Source organism: Ascidia mentula, chromosome 4 (assembly GCF_947561715.1).
Source record: "Ascidia mentula chromosome 4, kaAscMent1.1, whole genome shotgun sequence".
In the NCBI taxonomy this organism is placed as follows: Eukaryota; Metazoa; Chordata; class Ascidiacea; order Phlebobranchia; family Ascidiidae; genus Ascidia; species Ascidia mentula.
The window spans coordinates 17,945,991-17,963,472 of NC_138569.1; the positions used below are offsets into that span (position 1 = coordinate 17,945,991).

General features: G+C 38.4%; 3 protein-coding genes across 3 annotated transcripts in view; 1 reads left to right on the top strand and 2 right to left on the bottom strand.

Moving 5' to 3' along the window:
* Nucleotides 1–4,648, top strand: part of LOC145899069 (E3 ubiquitin-protein ligase UBR4-like) — a 47,802-nt gene extending 43,154 nt beyond the window's left edge. Inside the window, exons 96-105 of the mRNA XM_082987781.1 lie at nucleotides 137–226; nucleotides 330–428; nucleotides 1,060–1,164; nucleotides 1,229–1,357; nucleotides 1,614–1,744; nucleotides 2,082–2,276; nucleotides 2,581–2,736; nucleotides 3,309–3,471; nucleotides 3,841–3,942; nucleotides 4,287–4,648. Of these exons, the coding sequence (XP_082843907.1) occupies nucleotides 137–226; nucleotides 330–428; nucleotides 1,060–1,164; nucleotides 1,229–1,357; nucleotides 1,614–1,744; nucleotides 2,082–2,276; nucleotides 2,581–2,736; nucleotides 3,309–3,471; nucleotides 3,841–3,942; nucleotides 4,287–4,406 (1,290 nt within the window). The 3' untranslated portion in view covers nucleotides 4,407–4,648. The remainder of the gene's footprint in view (nucleotides 1–136; nucleotides 227–329; nucleotides 429–1,059; nucleotides 1,165–1,228; nucleotides 1,358–1,613; nucleotides 1,745–2,081; nucleotides 2,277–2,580; nucleotides 2,737–3,308; nucleotides 3,472–3,840; nucleotides 3,943–4,286) is intronic.
* Nucleotides 4,649–5,989: 1,341 nt separating this feature from the next.
* Nucleotides 5,990–10,329, bottom strand: LOC145898234 (organic cation transporter protein-like). The gene is given in 11 exon segments (XM_082986661.1): nucleotides 5,990–6,126; nucleotides 6,467–6,649; nucleotides 6,956–7,037; nucleotides 7,127–7,259; nucleotides 7,595–7,701; nucleotides 7,813–7,936; nucleotides 8,103–8,271; nucleotides 8,737–8,891; nucleotides 9,186–9,289; nucleotides 9,504–9,654; nucleotides 10,175–10,329. Coding segments are annotated over 11 exon segments (1,500 nt in total).
* Nucleotides 10,330–11,880: 1,551 nt separating this feature from the next.
* Nucleotides 11,881–16,745, bottom strand: LOC145899317 (mitochondrial import receptor subunit TOM70-like). The gene is made up of 13 exons (XM_082988062.1): nucleotides 16,474–16,745; nucleotides 16,041–16,214; nucleotides 15,761–15,887; nucleotides 15,407–15,516; nucleotides 15,232–15,347; nucleotides 15,043–15,164; nucleotides 14,581–14,708; nucleotides 14,199–14,333; nucleotides 13,616–13,728; nucleotides 13,270–13,381; nucleotides 12,979–13,076; nucleotides 12,512–12,634; nucleotides 11,881–12,331 (listed from the first exon to the last, which is right to left on the bottom strand). The coding sequence occupies exons 1-13, from the start codon at nucleotides 16,711–16,713 to the stop codon at nucleotides 12,172–12,174; spliced, it is 1,758 nt and encodes a 585-aa protein (XP_082844188.1). The 5' UTR covers nucleotides 16,714–16,745; the 3' UTR covers nucleotides 11,881–12,171.
* Between the last annotated feature and the right edge of the window lie 737 nt (nucleotides 16,746–17,482).

Consider the following 17,482-nt stretch of genomic DNA (forward strand, 5'->3'; position numbering starts at 1 on the left):
GCAAATATTAAGGTTAATGAATAGCCTAAGACCAACAAGTCAAAACAAGTCAAAAAATGCGGTTAGGTTGTTTTGAAAACACTGTAAGCGTGAGCAAGGCAATTGGAAAATATTTACTATCAATATTTGTACGCAGATCTCCAGTGAAGAGAGCATTGGACCCCACGCTGAGAACGTTCTCGAGGCATTGCAGGAACACCCGGAAGTCGCCAAACGGATCAGAGAGGTAATGTTACTTTACCACAGCCTGTTGCTATTATCCAACTATGTTACTCCCCACACAACATAAGGTAATGACGTTTTTATCAATGACCTTGTTTACTCTTCAGGTTCGCCGACAAACCAAAGACGACAAGAAGAAAAAAGCAATGGCAATACGACAAAAACAACTTGGATCCCTCGGAATGAAGACCAACGACAAAGGACAGGTGGGATATAGGGGTTATTTCTGTCATGTGTTTGGAACAACTGTGGTTCGCCACAATTTAATGATTAGAAGATGCTAAAGGAAAAAATAATGAATCGCGGTAGTACCTGTTCTATATTTAAATATGCTGGTTCGCAATTAAGAAATAGTTAATTTCCTGAAGACGAATAACATACTCTGTACCTTTGACTTCAAAAATTGAAATATTGGGATCTACCCAAAACTGCAGATGCAAGCCTAGCGATCACTGTGATCACTTCGCACAGTAGCATTGCAAGAGGTCGAAGTTGTTGTTGTTTTTTATCACTAGCCCTTTCTCTAATGTTGCTGTTTTTCAGACGTTTTTATATCATTTAATGTGTTTACTGAAGGAACTGAAGATGCCCATGGGGCGAAATATATATTCCTGATTTATAAGCCAGGCTGATCCTGTATAAAAAGCTACTGCTTTTTTTAGCTGTACCTTTGACAATTTAACATTTCTTTGGTTTTTTTTTAATTTCAAGCATTCAGAACATTATTTTTAATGTGGTATAGATCCTGTAGCAGGCAAACAATTTCATGTATACGCCGTAACGTTGAAAAAAAACTTGATATTGCAAACGTTTGTAAAACAGTTCCTGATTACACAGGTTATCACGAAGTCTGCGATCCTGCAGCAGATTTCCGACTTGGTCGAAGAAACCGGACTCACATGCATCATATGCAGGGAGGGTTACAAGTTCGAACCGAAGAAGGTGAGTCCAGGGTGAACACGAATGCAAACCTCACAAACTGACTCGTGTGACTTCGTGTTTCCAGGTATTGGGAATATACACGTACACTCGTCGCTGTCCACTCGACGAGTTTGAACAGAAAGCCCGAAAAACCCAGGGTTATTCGACTGTTTCTCATTTCAACATTGTCCACTACGAATGTCACACCTCAGCGGTGAGATATTCATTGTTTTTTACTTATGTGATTGCTAGGGCAGGTTTACTTGTAATTTTTTGTGCTTTGTGCGTTAATTCCTTCATCGTCAACCTCACCAAATTTCTCCAAATTGTCAAAATAAAAAAATGTACACCGTGCCAAAAGTTCGGACAAAATCAAGACTAAACTGAATTAATTTGCTCAAAACCAATTTCACCCACAATGACAACAGGCTCAGCTAAGTCTTATAACCGTCTATATATTCTACATGCAGGTGCGTATGGCACGAGGGAGGGAGGAATGGGATTCCGCTTTGCTGCAGAACACAAACACCAAATGCAATGGGCTCCTTCCACTGTGGGGCGCTCAAGTGCCAGAGGCTGCTTTTGCTTCTTGTCTGGCCAGGTACATGTTGTCGTAGTTTATTTGCTCGTAAGTTTGTTGCTACGATAGTGTGCGTTGGTGCAGATAGTTTGAGGGCAAGGATTGATGAAAGTTTTGTTCAAAAAACAGACGGTAATATATAGTTTTGTATGGTGTGACTGAAAATTTACAAAGGCATTTGTTCAAGCATTCCGTCACTGCCTGCTGTTTACATGCTATGCTGTATGACTCTTCCAAACTTTTCTTTCTAAACCCTGAAAAAGATGTTCCAATTACAATTTTTGTTAAAAAAAATTAGTTTCACCGCACCGCAATAATATTTCCAAACTTTACCCGATGCAAATTTTGTTCAATTCAGGCACAACACATATATACAAGAAGCCACGGGACAACGCGAGCCTGGTTTCTACAGCACAGTTCACGACCTTAAACTCCTGCTTTCCCGATTTGCCAACGAACGATCGTTTAGCGAGGAGACTGGAGGTGGAGGTCGTCAATCCAACATCAACCTCATCCCGTACCTGATCCACGCTGGACTTTACGTCGTCAACTCGTAAGAATTGTGGTTTTACGTATGGATTTTTTTACTTAAACTGTTTACTGTGGAAATGTGAGCGAAGTGTCTCGTAGATCACAAAAACTTGCTGGATGTTGTGCCTTGACTCTTATGCCCAAATTTAAAATGATTACTTTAAAATCTTGTGTTGGTTTGTGTATGTTATGTAGATCAATATGTTTTTATTATATGTGTACGGTAAAGAGTAGAATTACAGCGTTATTATCATACAGCCAGTAGACCGAAAAGTGTAATTTATATTTTCCCAAACAACACTTTATGAAAACACATCCTTGTTTAGGACGAGGAACCAGGAACGAGAAGAACGAACAGTTTCCGAATTCCTTTCAGCCCCGGTTGAGAAGTGGCTGGAGTCGAGTTATGACTTGGACGGACCTCTGTACGTAGCTTCAGTTGTGCCCTTTATACACGGATCGAAGAAATGGAATGAAGTGAAGTAAGTTGCTGTTTTATTCCAAATGCGACTTTTGCCTGGAAATCATTGGACGATACACAAAGTGATATCGTGTTTGCGTTACAAAATCGACCCTACCAACAGGAAAAAGTTTTTGTTTTTTCTTGGAGATTTTTTAAATTTATTTGCACCCACGTACGGGAAAACAACACACGTATGATGAGAGCAAATACAACACAAATTATTATTACGCCTGAAAAATCAATTTTGGTATTCATGTCCGTGACGTCATTCTCTCTTCAGCGAACTCGTGGTGCTGAAATTGCCCACAACACATTTTAAACTGGGGATTCCCCCGTTCACCAACAAGTGCTGCCTAACACTGGGGTGAAATTGTTTATTCTGATCGTGTTTGCGTTTTCATCACCGGTAAAGTTTTTGTCGAGTGCCGAGCACAATTGTATCACTTAATTTCGAACTTAACCATACAATAATATCTTCCCTAAAAATTGAAAGCTATGGTTCAAGATCAAACCTCATAGGTTCAAATTAATTTTAATGTACGTTGTTGCAGAGGTTCGTGTTGTTATTATTATAATTATTATTCGTCTCAGAATCACGTTTCTGAAGCGCCTCCTAGTGGTGGGGCACGCACGAAAGGTTTCCCTGACAACCATCTCCAAGCTAGCCGACCGTGAAGTCAAGGAATTTTCGGTCTACAAACCTTACGTTCTATTCTGGGCTCTGGTCAATCTCATCATCACGGTTCAGTTCAAGGTACGACTACAATTTATTCATTTTTATGTCCGGAAAACAATCTTGTCAACTTCAAAAAATAGATAGAAATTTTATCATAGTGGAATCTGCGTTCATTTCCTTCAATTACGTTTTCAAAAAATTTCCAAAAAGGCTGACATTATATTAATGTAGCAACCTAATGTAAATAGCATGTGTAAGTTATTTTGAAATATTACTATAATTGTGTTGAAATAAGAACTGATGATGCTTAATAAAGCGAAACATGTTTTCTAAAACTAGAAGCGTTGACACAAAGTTGTTTTTGTAATTTTTGAAAGTTTCACTTGTGTCACGCCCCAAAAAAATCCTGCGTTTAATCACTCCTCACATAAACTTGTTTGATCGTAGAATGTGCCAGAGGACGGTGGATGTTCAGTGCTGGCAAACTACATTCGCCACAACGACACACAACTTCTTGAAACCGGAGAGAAGACCTTGTCCATGTTTCAGGTAATCTTGACATAACCATCACCTGAATACCTACGTAAAGTTTGCGAACCGAGACGCTCATCCCTTCCAAATTAACACAGAAGAAATTTATTCATTTCACTTTCCTGTGTTAGTTTTAATGTTGGATGTTTATTTACAATTAAAAGATTTGCATATAACTTACTCAGGTCGTCATATTAGTAAAAATCTAAGGCAAAAATGGAAAAGTGTGTCACAGAAATTCGCGTTCAAACTGTTGGAATTGTAGATTAACTCGAGCAAAGATTTATTGACCTTCTGTTTGTTCTTTTGAGCTCACAAAAAAACAAGTTTAACATAATTATTGTACCGGTGAAATTGTTCAGGATGAGGTGGTGGTTTGTGAGTCGTTCGACGAATTCGTGGATGTCCTCCAACTTCATGAGGACATCGGTTGCGACCCAACCACTTTCATCAAACAAACGCTTGATTCTCTTCCCGCCTAATATAACCCCGTGCATCTTTATCCACATATTAACATAACCAAGACTGAATAGGTAGCGATTTGTTCTAATAAAACAAACAAAGACAAATATATTTTTTTTGCCTTCTTTTAAGAAAGGGGCGTTGCTTTCGTTGTTGATTTCTGTGTTGTTGTGTTCTGGTCAGTATATACACGGCTTGGTGTTTTGCTTTCACGTAACCAGCTTGTCATCGAGGTTAAAATAAATAAACAACAATATCTGGACTTCCCGTGTGCTCGAACTAAAGTGTCCGCCTGGTTACCTAAATTTGTCATCATATTTTTGTACAAATATCGGACGTAACAAAAAGGCGGCTCATTTTGGGAAATAGAAGCTCCATTGAAAGAAATACGGAGTTTTAACACGTGTTAGTTTTAGAAATATGGCTATTATAAAATAATTATTATTTTGTCTTTAATATAAATAGCAGTGATTTCACCCGGGGTGTGTAACAGTGGTGTGAGTTACAGGCTGTTAAATGTGTAGGTTTTTAAATCAAACACCAATATATGCATATATATCCCCGGATATCATTGGTGGAACAAACTAGGTGAACTTTTAAGATCCAAAACTTATTGTGACGTAATAATAAATTTGGGGCGCTAAGACGAGGAGTCGCACGCTAATGTGACGAACGAAAATAACTCGTAACACGACGGTTTTGACTGCCACAACAGAGTTTATTTAAATGTCATGAAATATTCTATGTAGATATCACAATACAGGGAAAGCACTTTGCATCATGTACATCAATAAAATATTGCTAATGAAGCAAAAGCAAACGAATACAGGCCAAAAAAGCAAGTTGAAAATATAAAGCAGTGGTGAGGAATCACAATCAATTTTCACTTCACATTGAGGTTGCATAGTATGTTAAAAAAAACAGTTTCATGTTTATCACCGAAACAGTGCGGTAGCTTATGCTATTACGATTTCTATTTGGGCTCGGAACAAAAGTACAAACGTATGCTTTGAATTCACATCATAGAAATCATGTAAATCTTGTCGCTTTGTACACGACGCATGTGTTTGCTATATCACAATATGTGTTAAAATAGTCCGTAAAATAGGCAATTAAATCTGTATCTGTAATTAACTTGTATACAACACAATATGTGTTTATATTCTAAGTCAAGGATCTAAACTGTTGTGAACATTTCATCACAACTGGCTATTTTGACGTCATTTACTACGTCATTTTTCTACATTTCTTCGTCCTTTCTGGTGACCTTCATGTTACGTCGTCCAATCGAGCATTTCAACCTTCATAAGAGATCGTCGTCAAGGTGGGAAATTTTACAACGAATTACAGCCAGGTTTAATCCGCACCAATAAAATGCAGCCAAATTAAAACACTTTTACTTAGGCTGGGTTTGCATCTTTGCCAGGAGAATGTTTAAAATTTCGATGATATATGTAGCTTAGACTTTTATAAAATACCTCACAATAATCAAAGCAAAATGTGGTCTTTGTAACATTTTCATCTGGCATAACGTTTGCTTATTTACGTACAATACTTCAGTATTGCATTGATGTATAACTTTAAAGTATACTTTAAAATTTGGTCACCTGTAGACAGGCATGTCTTCCAGCTCCTCAGGCATGGGCTTGTTGTTGGTTTCAGGGAGAAACATGGTGAGTAAAGCTGAGATGGTGGCAAGACCAAACATCGTGAGGTAGGGAAGATAGTACAACTCCTCGCCTGCACATAACATACTTTTAGTAATTACCTAAACACATGCAGCGCCACAAACGCTATTGAGTAAAGTATAACCTCTCTAGTATTAATCGATGTGATAAGGTGCGAAGAAAGAGAAAAAAAAATTTCAATAGGCAAGCGTGTGTGTCGTAATGAAACAACGATAAAACTACTATTAAGAGCAATTAAAAAAAGCTTTTGTTTATTCGATCAACTCACGGCGAAATAGAAGACAGAGAAATTCATTTAGTGCTAAATAAACCGAATTGCAATTTAGCTAAGGGCTCTTAAAAAAATCATTACGTTTTATGGTGATTGCAGTTTACACACTTAAGAGTGCAACCTGCATAGTTTAGATAAGGGGCGATAATCCCTCCGATCCTAGCGCACATTGAAAGAAGTCCGACTGCACTGTTCCTCGCCACCGTGGGAAAAATCTCCGAGCCGTAGATGTACATTACAACGAAAGTTGCTGATATTGCGAACTTTCCAATCATCGCACATACGATCGAGGCTGTGTTGTTCACTGCAGGTAAACACATAAACGACTTTTATTAAGCTGGGAAAACAAAAATGTATCCACAAGGCTTCTGTCTTTTCGTTTCCTCTTTTCATATATGTTAGTTTTGCATTTGGTGCAGCGTATCTTTGCAAAAAATATATTGCTCTGTTATAAGACGCACCTCCCCTGGGGTCCGTACATAACAAAAACCTTTATCTTTAATGCGTATTTTCCAAGGGGTTTCGGGTTCGTATTACTGAACACCATGGTGGCTAAAGGTAACAAACACAGGCGCCACCTCCACATTTTTACAAGACACGTAAAGTAAACCTTCGTTCATAAAAGGCACTAATCCGCACGTGATCCCCGATACCAAGATGGTCACGACGACGCTGCTTTTCCTTCCGAATTTCTGAACAAATTTGCGCGTGTGGTTAAAGGGTCAACACACGTTACAACTGCTTGCGACACCATCAATGGTTTCTGATGCGAAGTACTTACGTTAAGAGTGACAATCACCATAGCGTAGGCCGGGATTTCGACGAAGGCTCCCACGAAGCAGTTGAGATATGCGTTCCCACCCAAATTGGAAGTGTTTAGTGACAGGCCGTAGTAGATCACTGCGCTTGAGAACCTACAAGGCGCGAAGAGCATTCATCACAAAGGTCTAATAAACCTTCCGAGGGAGTTCATTTCAAAGGTTGTGCGTGATAAAAATGCAGTACTCCTTAGTAAATTTCCCAGCCATTTGTTCTCGCATGACTGAGCTATTCCAGTAGAGCATAAGGGATTATATTTATTTTTATCGCAGCATTAAACCGCCAAGACAGCTTAATATTAAATTGCTCGACTAAAAGTCTGAAAGAAACCCTGGCCGATCTTGTTTAGCCCAGCAAAAAATCCAACCAAACTCTGCTTATATGATGGTTCCAAAGGAAACCCATTTTGTTAAACGTGATGAAAACCCACCAAGTAAAACACATGTTGAGAAACCGAAAACGAAAGCTTCTATGCTTGATAAATCTCAACGCGTCTTCAAAGACCTTCGTAGTCGTGACGTTTACGTTTTCAAATTCCTATAAACCAAGAAGAGCAATTAGGCTACGTCCATTACAACACCTCAAAACAAATAACTGCAATTGTTGTGCTTTAACCATTAAAACGACAAAAAGATAGCATGATATTACCTCGAGCAAACTTTCGCTCTTAATGAAGGTGGTCCCGTTTGCTTTTGCGATTTTCGTCATCAAAGCATTGTATTCTTGCGACTTCCCTTTTACGTAAAGCCAACGTGGCGACTCTGGAATCAACCTACGCGATAAAGCATTTAATGCGAGTTGTTTCTCTATATATTGCAGCATTCGGCCTATGATAAGGGCATTGTATTTTTTGTAGTGGTCACAACCTTTCAACATCACCCACTTAAAAACAGTTTGTTAAATGTTTTTTTGTTGTACTTTTGTCAAATTTTGCTTACCAATAAAACGGGGTGAAGAGAATTCCCGTGGAAGCGCTGACAATGTACAGGTGTCTCCAGTTGGGTATGAAGTAGGCGATGAGTGGGATGAGCATGTAGCCTAGCGCAAAACCGCCGATAGTGAGAACGCCCGTTATTACCCTGCTACTCGTTTGTGTCGTTTCCGAAGCTGCGAAAATATTGTAACATGGTCTGAACACGAGGACTTTATTTAATTCACAACAAGCATCTCAGTTATCTCAGTCTCAGTTATACTAACATCATTTGCATAATCTGCAAATAAAAATAGTGTTTTACACTAACTTAACCTGTTAATTTGAATGTTATTATTGTTGTTATTTACAATATTTGTTGGCAATGGGAAGCGTCATTAATGGAGGGATGGCGGGAAGGATATCCACGTTTGACATCCGACTTGCAGCTCAGCTTCACTGTGCGAACCCTCATAATGACAGCTCATGTGACTACAAATTTTGCAATTACGAACGACTGACTGTAGGCCTATCACAATTTTACTCGTTTTGCTTGACAAATACAAATTTCAAACAAATCCTTCAACATATATTGGGGTAGGCGGAGCATGTTTCTAAATGCGTAAAAGTTGTAGAACTGTGCACTTCCGCTTGTATCTTACCTAATACGAAGGCTGTAGCAAAGTTGACGAGGTTAAACCCGCCGGCCAGGAATGCGAATACAATAAAGACAGCAGCTGATGGGGCGACCCCGCACAAACCAAAGAAGACGAACATGAAAAGCGTTCCCAAAAGGAACACAGGCCGCCTCCCATATCTGAAAGCATTTAAAAAACAGGATTTTTGTTGTTTGTTTAGTTCAACATTGGTGTTTGCGACAACTCGGTAAACTATACCGAGCAGCATGCATGCTGTGTTCAAATTGTGTGCAGAACTTTTTACAGGGCGATCCGAGCAAAAGGGGAGAAACAGTCTTACCATGAAATCATCTACTTCTTTAACTACAGCAGAAAATCCATCACGCAAACAAAAAGTCATTCAAACTGTTTAAAATTTAATTCGAACATGAGCCAGACGTTAAACAGGCGTTTGTGAGGCAAAATGCAAACACCTGTCAGCGAAGATCCCGCTTAGTCCGGACCCAACCATCACACCCATCATTAGTACGGATGTGATTAAAGGTCTGATCCATGATCGGTCGCACACCAGGTCAAACTGAAAACATAAAATACTATGAAAAGATTTAAACGTACTCAGTAAGTTAAAGTTTAGTGGGTTTTCGTTTAATTTCTCACCAAATACTAATAGGAATTTGTTTTGATTCTAAACACTGGATGCAAAATTGACCTCTGTCTGGAACTAAAGATACATCGCCAACTATTGTCGCAAGATGAAACGTTAATTTACATCAATAAACTGTTGTTCGTACCTCTGTGACGAAGGTTGTGCGCCCAGGTTCGATGTCGTATTCCCATCCGCTTGTGCAAGGAACAGCAAAAGACGTCTTGTTCATTCCTTCACCCATCGTCTGATTCACCTCATAGCATTCCTCGAGTTCTGTTGGCTAATATTTAAAAGATCTATTGTGTGAAGGCTCATAAATGGAAAATGATTTACGCGGTTGTGGACAGCTCTCAAAGACCTGTGTATGGTATCAAGCGCATATATATCGGGGTGAGACCGGCGTTGGTATCAAAAATTATAAGAAGGAGTTCCATAAAAAAAATGTGAATCTAATATTTGCTGGGTTGTCATTTTAAACATTCGGTTCGCAAATTTTAAAGAGTTCGCAGGGGCCTTAATGCTATCATAAACTACGGAAACGACGATTGAGTATCAACAGTAAGTAAAGTTTTAAGAGAAGATGTAAAAGCATTGTGCATCATCGGTGTGAAGCAGAGTTTTACAAAACCACTATACCTTGCTTGAAAACGCCCATTCCGTTCCATTCGTATCTACAAACAAGAGAAAGGGGTTGTTTATAATAAAAACAACTGTGAACAAGGTGAAAAATATATTATTGTCAAACTTATGGTTTTGTAGTGTTTCATGGCCTTTTCGCAAATATAATGGAAAAAATTCTTCTTACCAGCTGTGGACGCATTTTGGCAGCGATGGTCAGGTTTAAATCCGGTAAATACGATGCAGAGCACCAAATACCCATTTGGAATGGAGCTTAAGACCAAGTAGAAGCAAAGCCAGCGTTGGAAGCTGCCAAAGCCGCCGACTTCCTTCAAATCTTCCTCGTACGACATGTTTTTACCGACAACGAATGAACTACCAATAATGACTATATGACAAAAAAGTACTGGTTTTACCCTTTTTGAGCAGAGGTAAAGGCAAGTACCCAAATTATATGCCAAAATGCTGTTTTTCTACCAGCCCCGGACAATTGTTGTTGCCTTGAAACCCTTATTTCTTGATAAACCACGCTTTGCCATAGACCTGGACTGAGAAACTGCCCTAAATATCACGTCATTTTCAAAACGTTCGCACCAAGCAATCAACAAAATTCCGGTTACTGCAGCAACATCCGTAAACAACAACGAAAATAGTTCTGTTCACAGACAGCTGTGTATATTTTGCATTGTCTAAACCTATACAATTTTTATCAATCGTGCTCAACAATTTCACGACGTAAACTTGACATTTTGTGAACTCCAATAACACTAGTGCTATTGTGATGGAACAGTATGTAATTCGCCCAATAAGAGAAAACTTTCCTGTCCGACAGCTAGTATATTTTGCACAGCCACTTTCGCACATAGCTCGAAAATTGGCCTAATCGTTTCCATGTCCGTTTTGCGACCGGACAGGCGTACGCCTATGCATGATGTGGTGAATACGAAAACCTGTCTTGCTGTGTATTGGACCAAAAGCAAATAAAGAGTTCTGTGGTACATCAAACACAATTAAAATATAATGTTTTCAAACACCACCTACATAGCCTATTTTCATTTTTGTGGGAAAACGAAACGTAAGATAGTTGCATACATTACAGATTCCATTATAACTGTGCCCACTGTTTTTTCTTTAGCAACAAATCTGATATTGTCAATTCGGCACGGAATACCAGCAGCAGGCAGTAACATATGTTCAATAATTTTTTTTTACTTTGAATTCTTTCAAAGCGCACAAATTTTGTTTGATTTAATGTAATAAATTAAAACAAAACACAGAAGTAATTTCAAAGGTGAGCATTCACTAGATCCTTCACCTCCTAATGGTTAAGTCCATGTACATTTAATGCTGTGAAGATTACATTTTTATGAAATTTATTTATTTACTGGCCTAGCAACCTAATACAAAGAATATTTTCAAATGTATAAATGATTAACAATTGGTTCTTGTAGGATAAGATTGTAGTGACCATCACTTTAAATACAACTTGGTTTTTGAACTTTCAAGCCAGTATACTTTATGGCAATTAATATTTACAATTTCGGAAAAGGATTTACATTGAAAACAATTAATCATACATGTCATAACTGTGCCCTTTCTGATTTAATTAGGTGCTTGCTGCATTGCATGTCCACCACATTTAGTTTTATTGCATTTTTTCAAGTGGGAAATCACATTTTTGTCTCCCTGCAGAGTCATCATTTTTCATGAAATGCTAGTGCACAGACCACCAGCATCAACGCCATTCGAAGACCTAACTCTTATTACTATTATACCTGCAAACTTACAACATAAACAAAACTAAAATCGTTCGGGGCGAGTCGCAAACTTACGAAACTACATCAGACAGACATTCAGACATTCAATAAGGAATATCCTTGGTTCGGCAAGAACAACAATTGGTCGACGTTAGAAAAATGTATTTTTGGTGAAGGAAATTTCAATGCCGGTGAAAAATGAATTCCGGCACATCACAATGACTTGCATTATTACAATACAGAAGCGCTAATAGAGCCGATATATCGTTGAAACATTGGCATACCCATAAGGAATAAGCACTAAACCCGCTTTGGATTGGAATTAGAAATGGTTTAAAGTGTCACGGTACACGATATAGCGCAGCACTGTATTACACATAATTATAAGTTGTCCGCATCAGTAGAAGCTTTGAGATTATTTAACCAGAACGGAGGGAGTCACATGGTTGGCATCGGCGGTCGAAGTCCGTACTTCCGTGCTATGTTGCCTTGCGCGAGAGCGGCAGCTTGCAAGGCGTAGAGGTGCGCCATCTCCAACTCTGACTTGGCAAAGTCGATCGCCACATTGAAGTGTTTGATCGCTTTGTCCAGGTTGCCTCTGCAACAACGAAAAAGTCTGGGATATACACTTTGCTAGTGATGTAAAACACATGTCGATGAAGCAGATCTTGCCCTTCATATTACACGAAGGTTAAAACAAACTTTTATCCAGTCAGATGTTTGAGTAGGAGCGGACAGCCAGGTTGTCTTAATGTCACACTTCCAATCATTTTCTTACCTCTGCACCTCTATTGTTCCCATCGTCTCGTGTGCGAAGTCGCATTTGTTGTCGATTTCTAATGCTTTGCTTATTAAGGCAACTGCGACGTCGATATCCTGTTTCCACTGAAGAGCCAGCAGACTGTGAAAAATAATGATTTCCTGCTCTAATGGTACGTAACACTGGGTACGTTAAAAAGAACAAGAACAAAAGACTGAGTAACAATGTAGCATGGCTGTGTTCGCTTTTACACAGTCGGCAACGATCAACACATTCCATTGATTTAAGTATGCACTGTTAAAGTATACGGTATGTCAAAGAGGGTTAATCGTATAAAACACCGCAAACAGGCAAAACCTGTTAAAACACGCCCTTGACTTAAAACCAAGAAGTCATAAACGCCATGTGAAAAGTACCTAAGAGCGCGGCATCGTAAACTTTTTTAACAAAACAGCCGAAACTCGTAAAATGAAATCGAAACTTACCCTCTGTGTACGAGTAGAGTAGCGTTGTCCGGTTCGATGGCAACGGCCTCTTTAAACAGAGAATCGGCTCGTTCGAAATTCTGGCTGTCGGTTTGAGCCTAAATAAAAGCCGGCAACGTTTTCATTCGATTTATAGGGCAGACAGATTGCGTTCGAGCCATTTTTTACACGAAAAATTCGGTTTGACAGCAATAGTAGAAAAGGTATTCAAGGTAGTAGGTTGCTTTACGTGCAAAATACTTGGAGTTCAGTCATGTCAATCAACAGCATCTTAGCTTTGGATTTCTTTACCTGTGCATATAAACCGTAGGTCTCTGAACAAGTCGGATATTTCTTGATGATTTCTTCAAACTCTTGGACTGCGGCTTGAGTTTGAACAATATCCTTCTTTGCAAAAGCTTGCCTGCACAACGTAAGCACGTAGCATCAAAAAATACCAAAACCACTGCAAAATGTTCCAATCGCCTTCGAGTTTAAACCATTTTAATAGGTTGACTACCTCTATAGTGCCCCCTTCTAGTTGTATATAAAATATTTAAACTCAAAGCCACTAAGTTTCGGGAGTATTTTTTACAACACGAACAGTTGCATCTAATTTCCTCCGAAATTTAATTGATGACTAACTCAATAATTTTACCTGTATTTGGTGTAGCATCGTTGCGCGTGAGCCATGGCAAAGTCCGGCTTTAGTTGAATGCACTTGTCGAAATCTGCCAATGCCTCCTCCACTTTGTCCAGTAGAATATGCAGCTGTTGTCACAAGGAATTGAATAAAATACACGGAGGTAATAGAGAGCTTATGCCTCGCAAACAAGGTAGTTTAAAGTGGCTCATTTCACTCGTTTTTAATATATTTGTGTTTTTATACAGATCCTGAATAAATGTATGAACGATGCAATTGAAGTTTTTCTGCTCAACGCATGCATTAATTATATGCTGCGCAAGATATATAAGCGTCGCAATACATTAATAAACCAGGAGTTTCTATATATTGTATTTATCTCACTATATATCCGCATCAACATAGAAAATTAGTCTGAAGAAAGTAGCTTCAAAAATCTCAAATTATCTCTTCGGTCTTTTAATAAGTGATACTCATAATATATACCTATAATGAGGCAAAATATAGATATATTTTTGTATATATACAACGACCTAAGACACACGACTCATCTACTTTGTTTCAATTACAAAAACACACATATAGCAAGTTGTTTCACCTGGCCACGATGATGGAATACGTCACAGTTCTGAGGGTCGATCTTCACTGCTTCGTTAAAGTCCGCTTCAGCATCTTCCGGTTTCTGGAGCTGCATGTTCATGCTGCCTCGTTTGATCAATGCGTTTGCCCTCAGCTGGGAATAAGCAAACATTAATAGCATGGACCAGTTGTATTCAGTTTGAACGTAGGCCTTAAATTCTATAATTGCAGTCAGTCTGAACATATAGCATATCCAGTCAAAACGTCAATTGGGGTTTTGTACCGAAAAACTTTTATCATTTATTCTTCCGTCGCGTCTCTGTAAAATAAAACTAGGCAGGATCCGATCAGAACCGCTAGCGAAAATTGGATACATTTATTGATGCGCACCCAACCATTACCTTGACGTTGGCGTCTTTCATGGATACGACGCATTGAAGATCATCACGTGCAGCAGGTGAGTCGCCGACAAGAAGATAAAACGTACCACGCAGAAGTTGTGCTTCGGCAGCAAATTTCCCAATATTATCTACATCAAAAATGCTGACATCACCACTGACGCCACTGCTGCTACGTTCCCACGGGTAATTTAAACGGAGTTACGTTTCAAAAAATGTGTAAACATAAGTAAAGTTAAGAGAGTCTGATATGTTGTTTTGTTTATTGGGCAAAAATCTGGGCTGTTTCTTTTTAAATAGTGACTTTTAAACTATAAATTGATTGATTCCGTTTTGTGGTTATGTTACATTTTTTTACGTAATACAATTTCCAGTGCAAAAATTGAAGCAAACAGATACCAGATAGATACGTCCCTCAGTGCACAAAATACAGGCGTATTCGTTGCACCGAGTGTTATTGTTTACCTTTTTCTTGATCGCCCGCCTCGTCGTCTCGTTTGGTGCCGGCATCAATTTCCGCCGTACAATTCATAATTACGTTTTCATATTCTCCCTTCTCCATTGCAAGCTTTGCTCGCACATATCCGCTGTTGTACAAACAAAAAACTTAAGAGAAGGACAAAAGAACGTGATAATTCAATATTGAAATTTCACCTGCTTTCAGCCGATAATTTTTGTTCGTCTGTTAGGGCGTTGGAAATAACATCGTCGTTAAAGCTGGCAAAGTATTGCTTGATAAAAAGTGTGGATGGCATCAAATGATTGCGTTCCTATACAAAAAAAAACACAGATAAAATATGAACATAATAAATATCAAATGTGCCTTTACCTTGTACTTTTCAGTCGCCTTTTCTTTTCCAATGGCTTTCAGCATCTCATCAGCAAACACCATGCTGCTTGGGTTTTGGAAACCCTCAAGTATGCATACAGTGGTTATGTCTGCAAAAGTTATGATAATAAGTATATATACTTTATTACAATTGACAAAGCATAACACATAGGTAACACACAAAAGAATGGTATAGACACTGTGTTACCTACAAAAGCAACTTCTTAAAACAATAATTTATTTGTTTTTACAAAACAGTCTGCAAATTTAATCCGGTATATACATTAAACCCTACTTCTAATCATTGGTTAGCAAATGACTTATTTTTATGAACAAAATTTAATAGTATGACACCTTCCAAGCAATCTTCCCTTCGCTCCAGTTTCTCGAAAGCTTTTCCCCTTCTGAACAATGCCTTCACATACCTCTGATTAAGATTGATAGCTGATGTGCATTCTTTGACCACACCATTCCAGTCATGCTACCAAAAAAAGAACAACAAAGGTTAGGCAAGCACCAAAGGCAATGCATCATGGAAACACTACCACATATATTTACCATGATTTGATGCTACTACAATGGTGCATTCAGTAATAATGGTTGGCAACAAATCTGATTTACAAGGTTAACCTACCAATTTTTCCAAAGCAGCAGCTTTGTTTTGGTAGTAAGTTGACTTCTCTGTGTTATGCTTGTCTGGACAAATATCTATGGCCGCCGAATATTTTTCAATTGCATCAACAAACTTGCACTGCTTGAAGAGTCTATTTCCGTCATTCTTCAAATCCTGAGCTCGCTGCAGATCAGTCTGTATTTAACAAACTAAGTTTTTAGGTATAATACCAAACAACAGATGACTTCTGTGGAATGCACTATGGTCAAACAACTGCTTGGTAAACAATAGTGCTATAGGCCCAGGTTTTACTCAAATCACGTAAAAGCAAAGACAATCACTTCAACAAAGCCATAAAATGTTATCCTGTAAATTTATGCTAGAATTTCAGCACTTTTTTGGACTCAACACACATTTGTTTACAACTAAAACTTTTGTTAATTAAGCCTCTTGCCTTCTTAACTTCATCTTTTTTAGGGGGGGTTGCAGTAGCTTCTGCTTGTCGATTTGGAGACGAGCTCCCTTCAGGCTCAGCCCTTTTAACTGGTCCACTATCCACCTTTGTAGGGCTATCAGTCTTCTTTGAGCTATAGTAGTAGTAGATTCCGGCACCACAGAGTGCCACAGGGATTCCAGCCGCAAGCAAATACTTCCACGTTGGCCATGAACCCTCTGATGACAAGTTGTCAGACATGGCCCTGTAGTTAAACCTAACGCAAAAAGCTAAGCTCTGTTCACATGAGGTAAAATCACAAAATTGGTGATTGTATTTGCTTATTAAACTCGATGCGTACGAGACACAAAGTTTTTAATTGCTTTCGCCTGCAATGCAATAGTTGTTTGACATTAAACAGTCATTTCACAAACCTAGTAAAAGTAAAAAAAATCATTTAGCTAAATATTTATTAACATGCATCTGCACGTTTAAATTGCTGACATTTTTTTTGATCATGACTTGCAATGCTGGTTTGCTGAACCGCCGTGCTCTCGTGCTGCAAGGAATGACGTATATATTAGCACGTGACGAGGTAAATATTAAAACGTAAAACTACCGAAACACATTCGAAACTAAACCCAAAACGCCAAACAACACTGGTTAATGCATAGAATACTACTATAGTTAATGAGACTGATTTCTATAGTAAAAAGCAACGCACAATAAAAATCAGATTCAAATCAAATCATTTTATTTTGCACTTCAACGCGCATGAATAATAAATATAAAAAAATAATAATTGCGTGGAAACCGATAAAACCATAGAGTTATTAAACTGAACAAGCAACGACTAATATAATGAAATGAAATACCACAAAAAATTTAATACGGGCCCAAAATTATTTCTACAATCATTTGAAGCAATTAATCATGGAAAAATGTTGTGGAATTGCTTGCAATTTTTGCCATCATGCAACAACTTGCAATTAAGTCTAAAAAACAATTAGTGTTTTTCAACCATCGATCG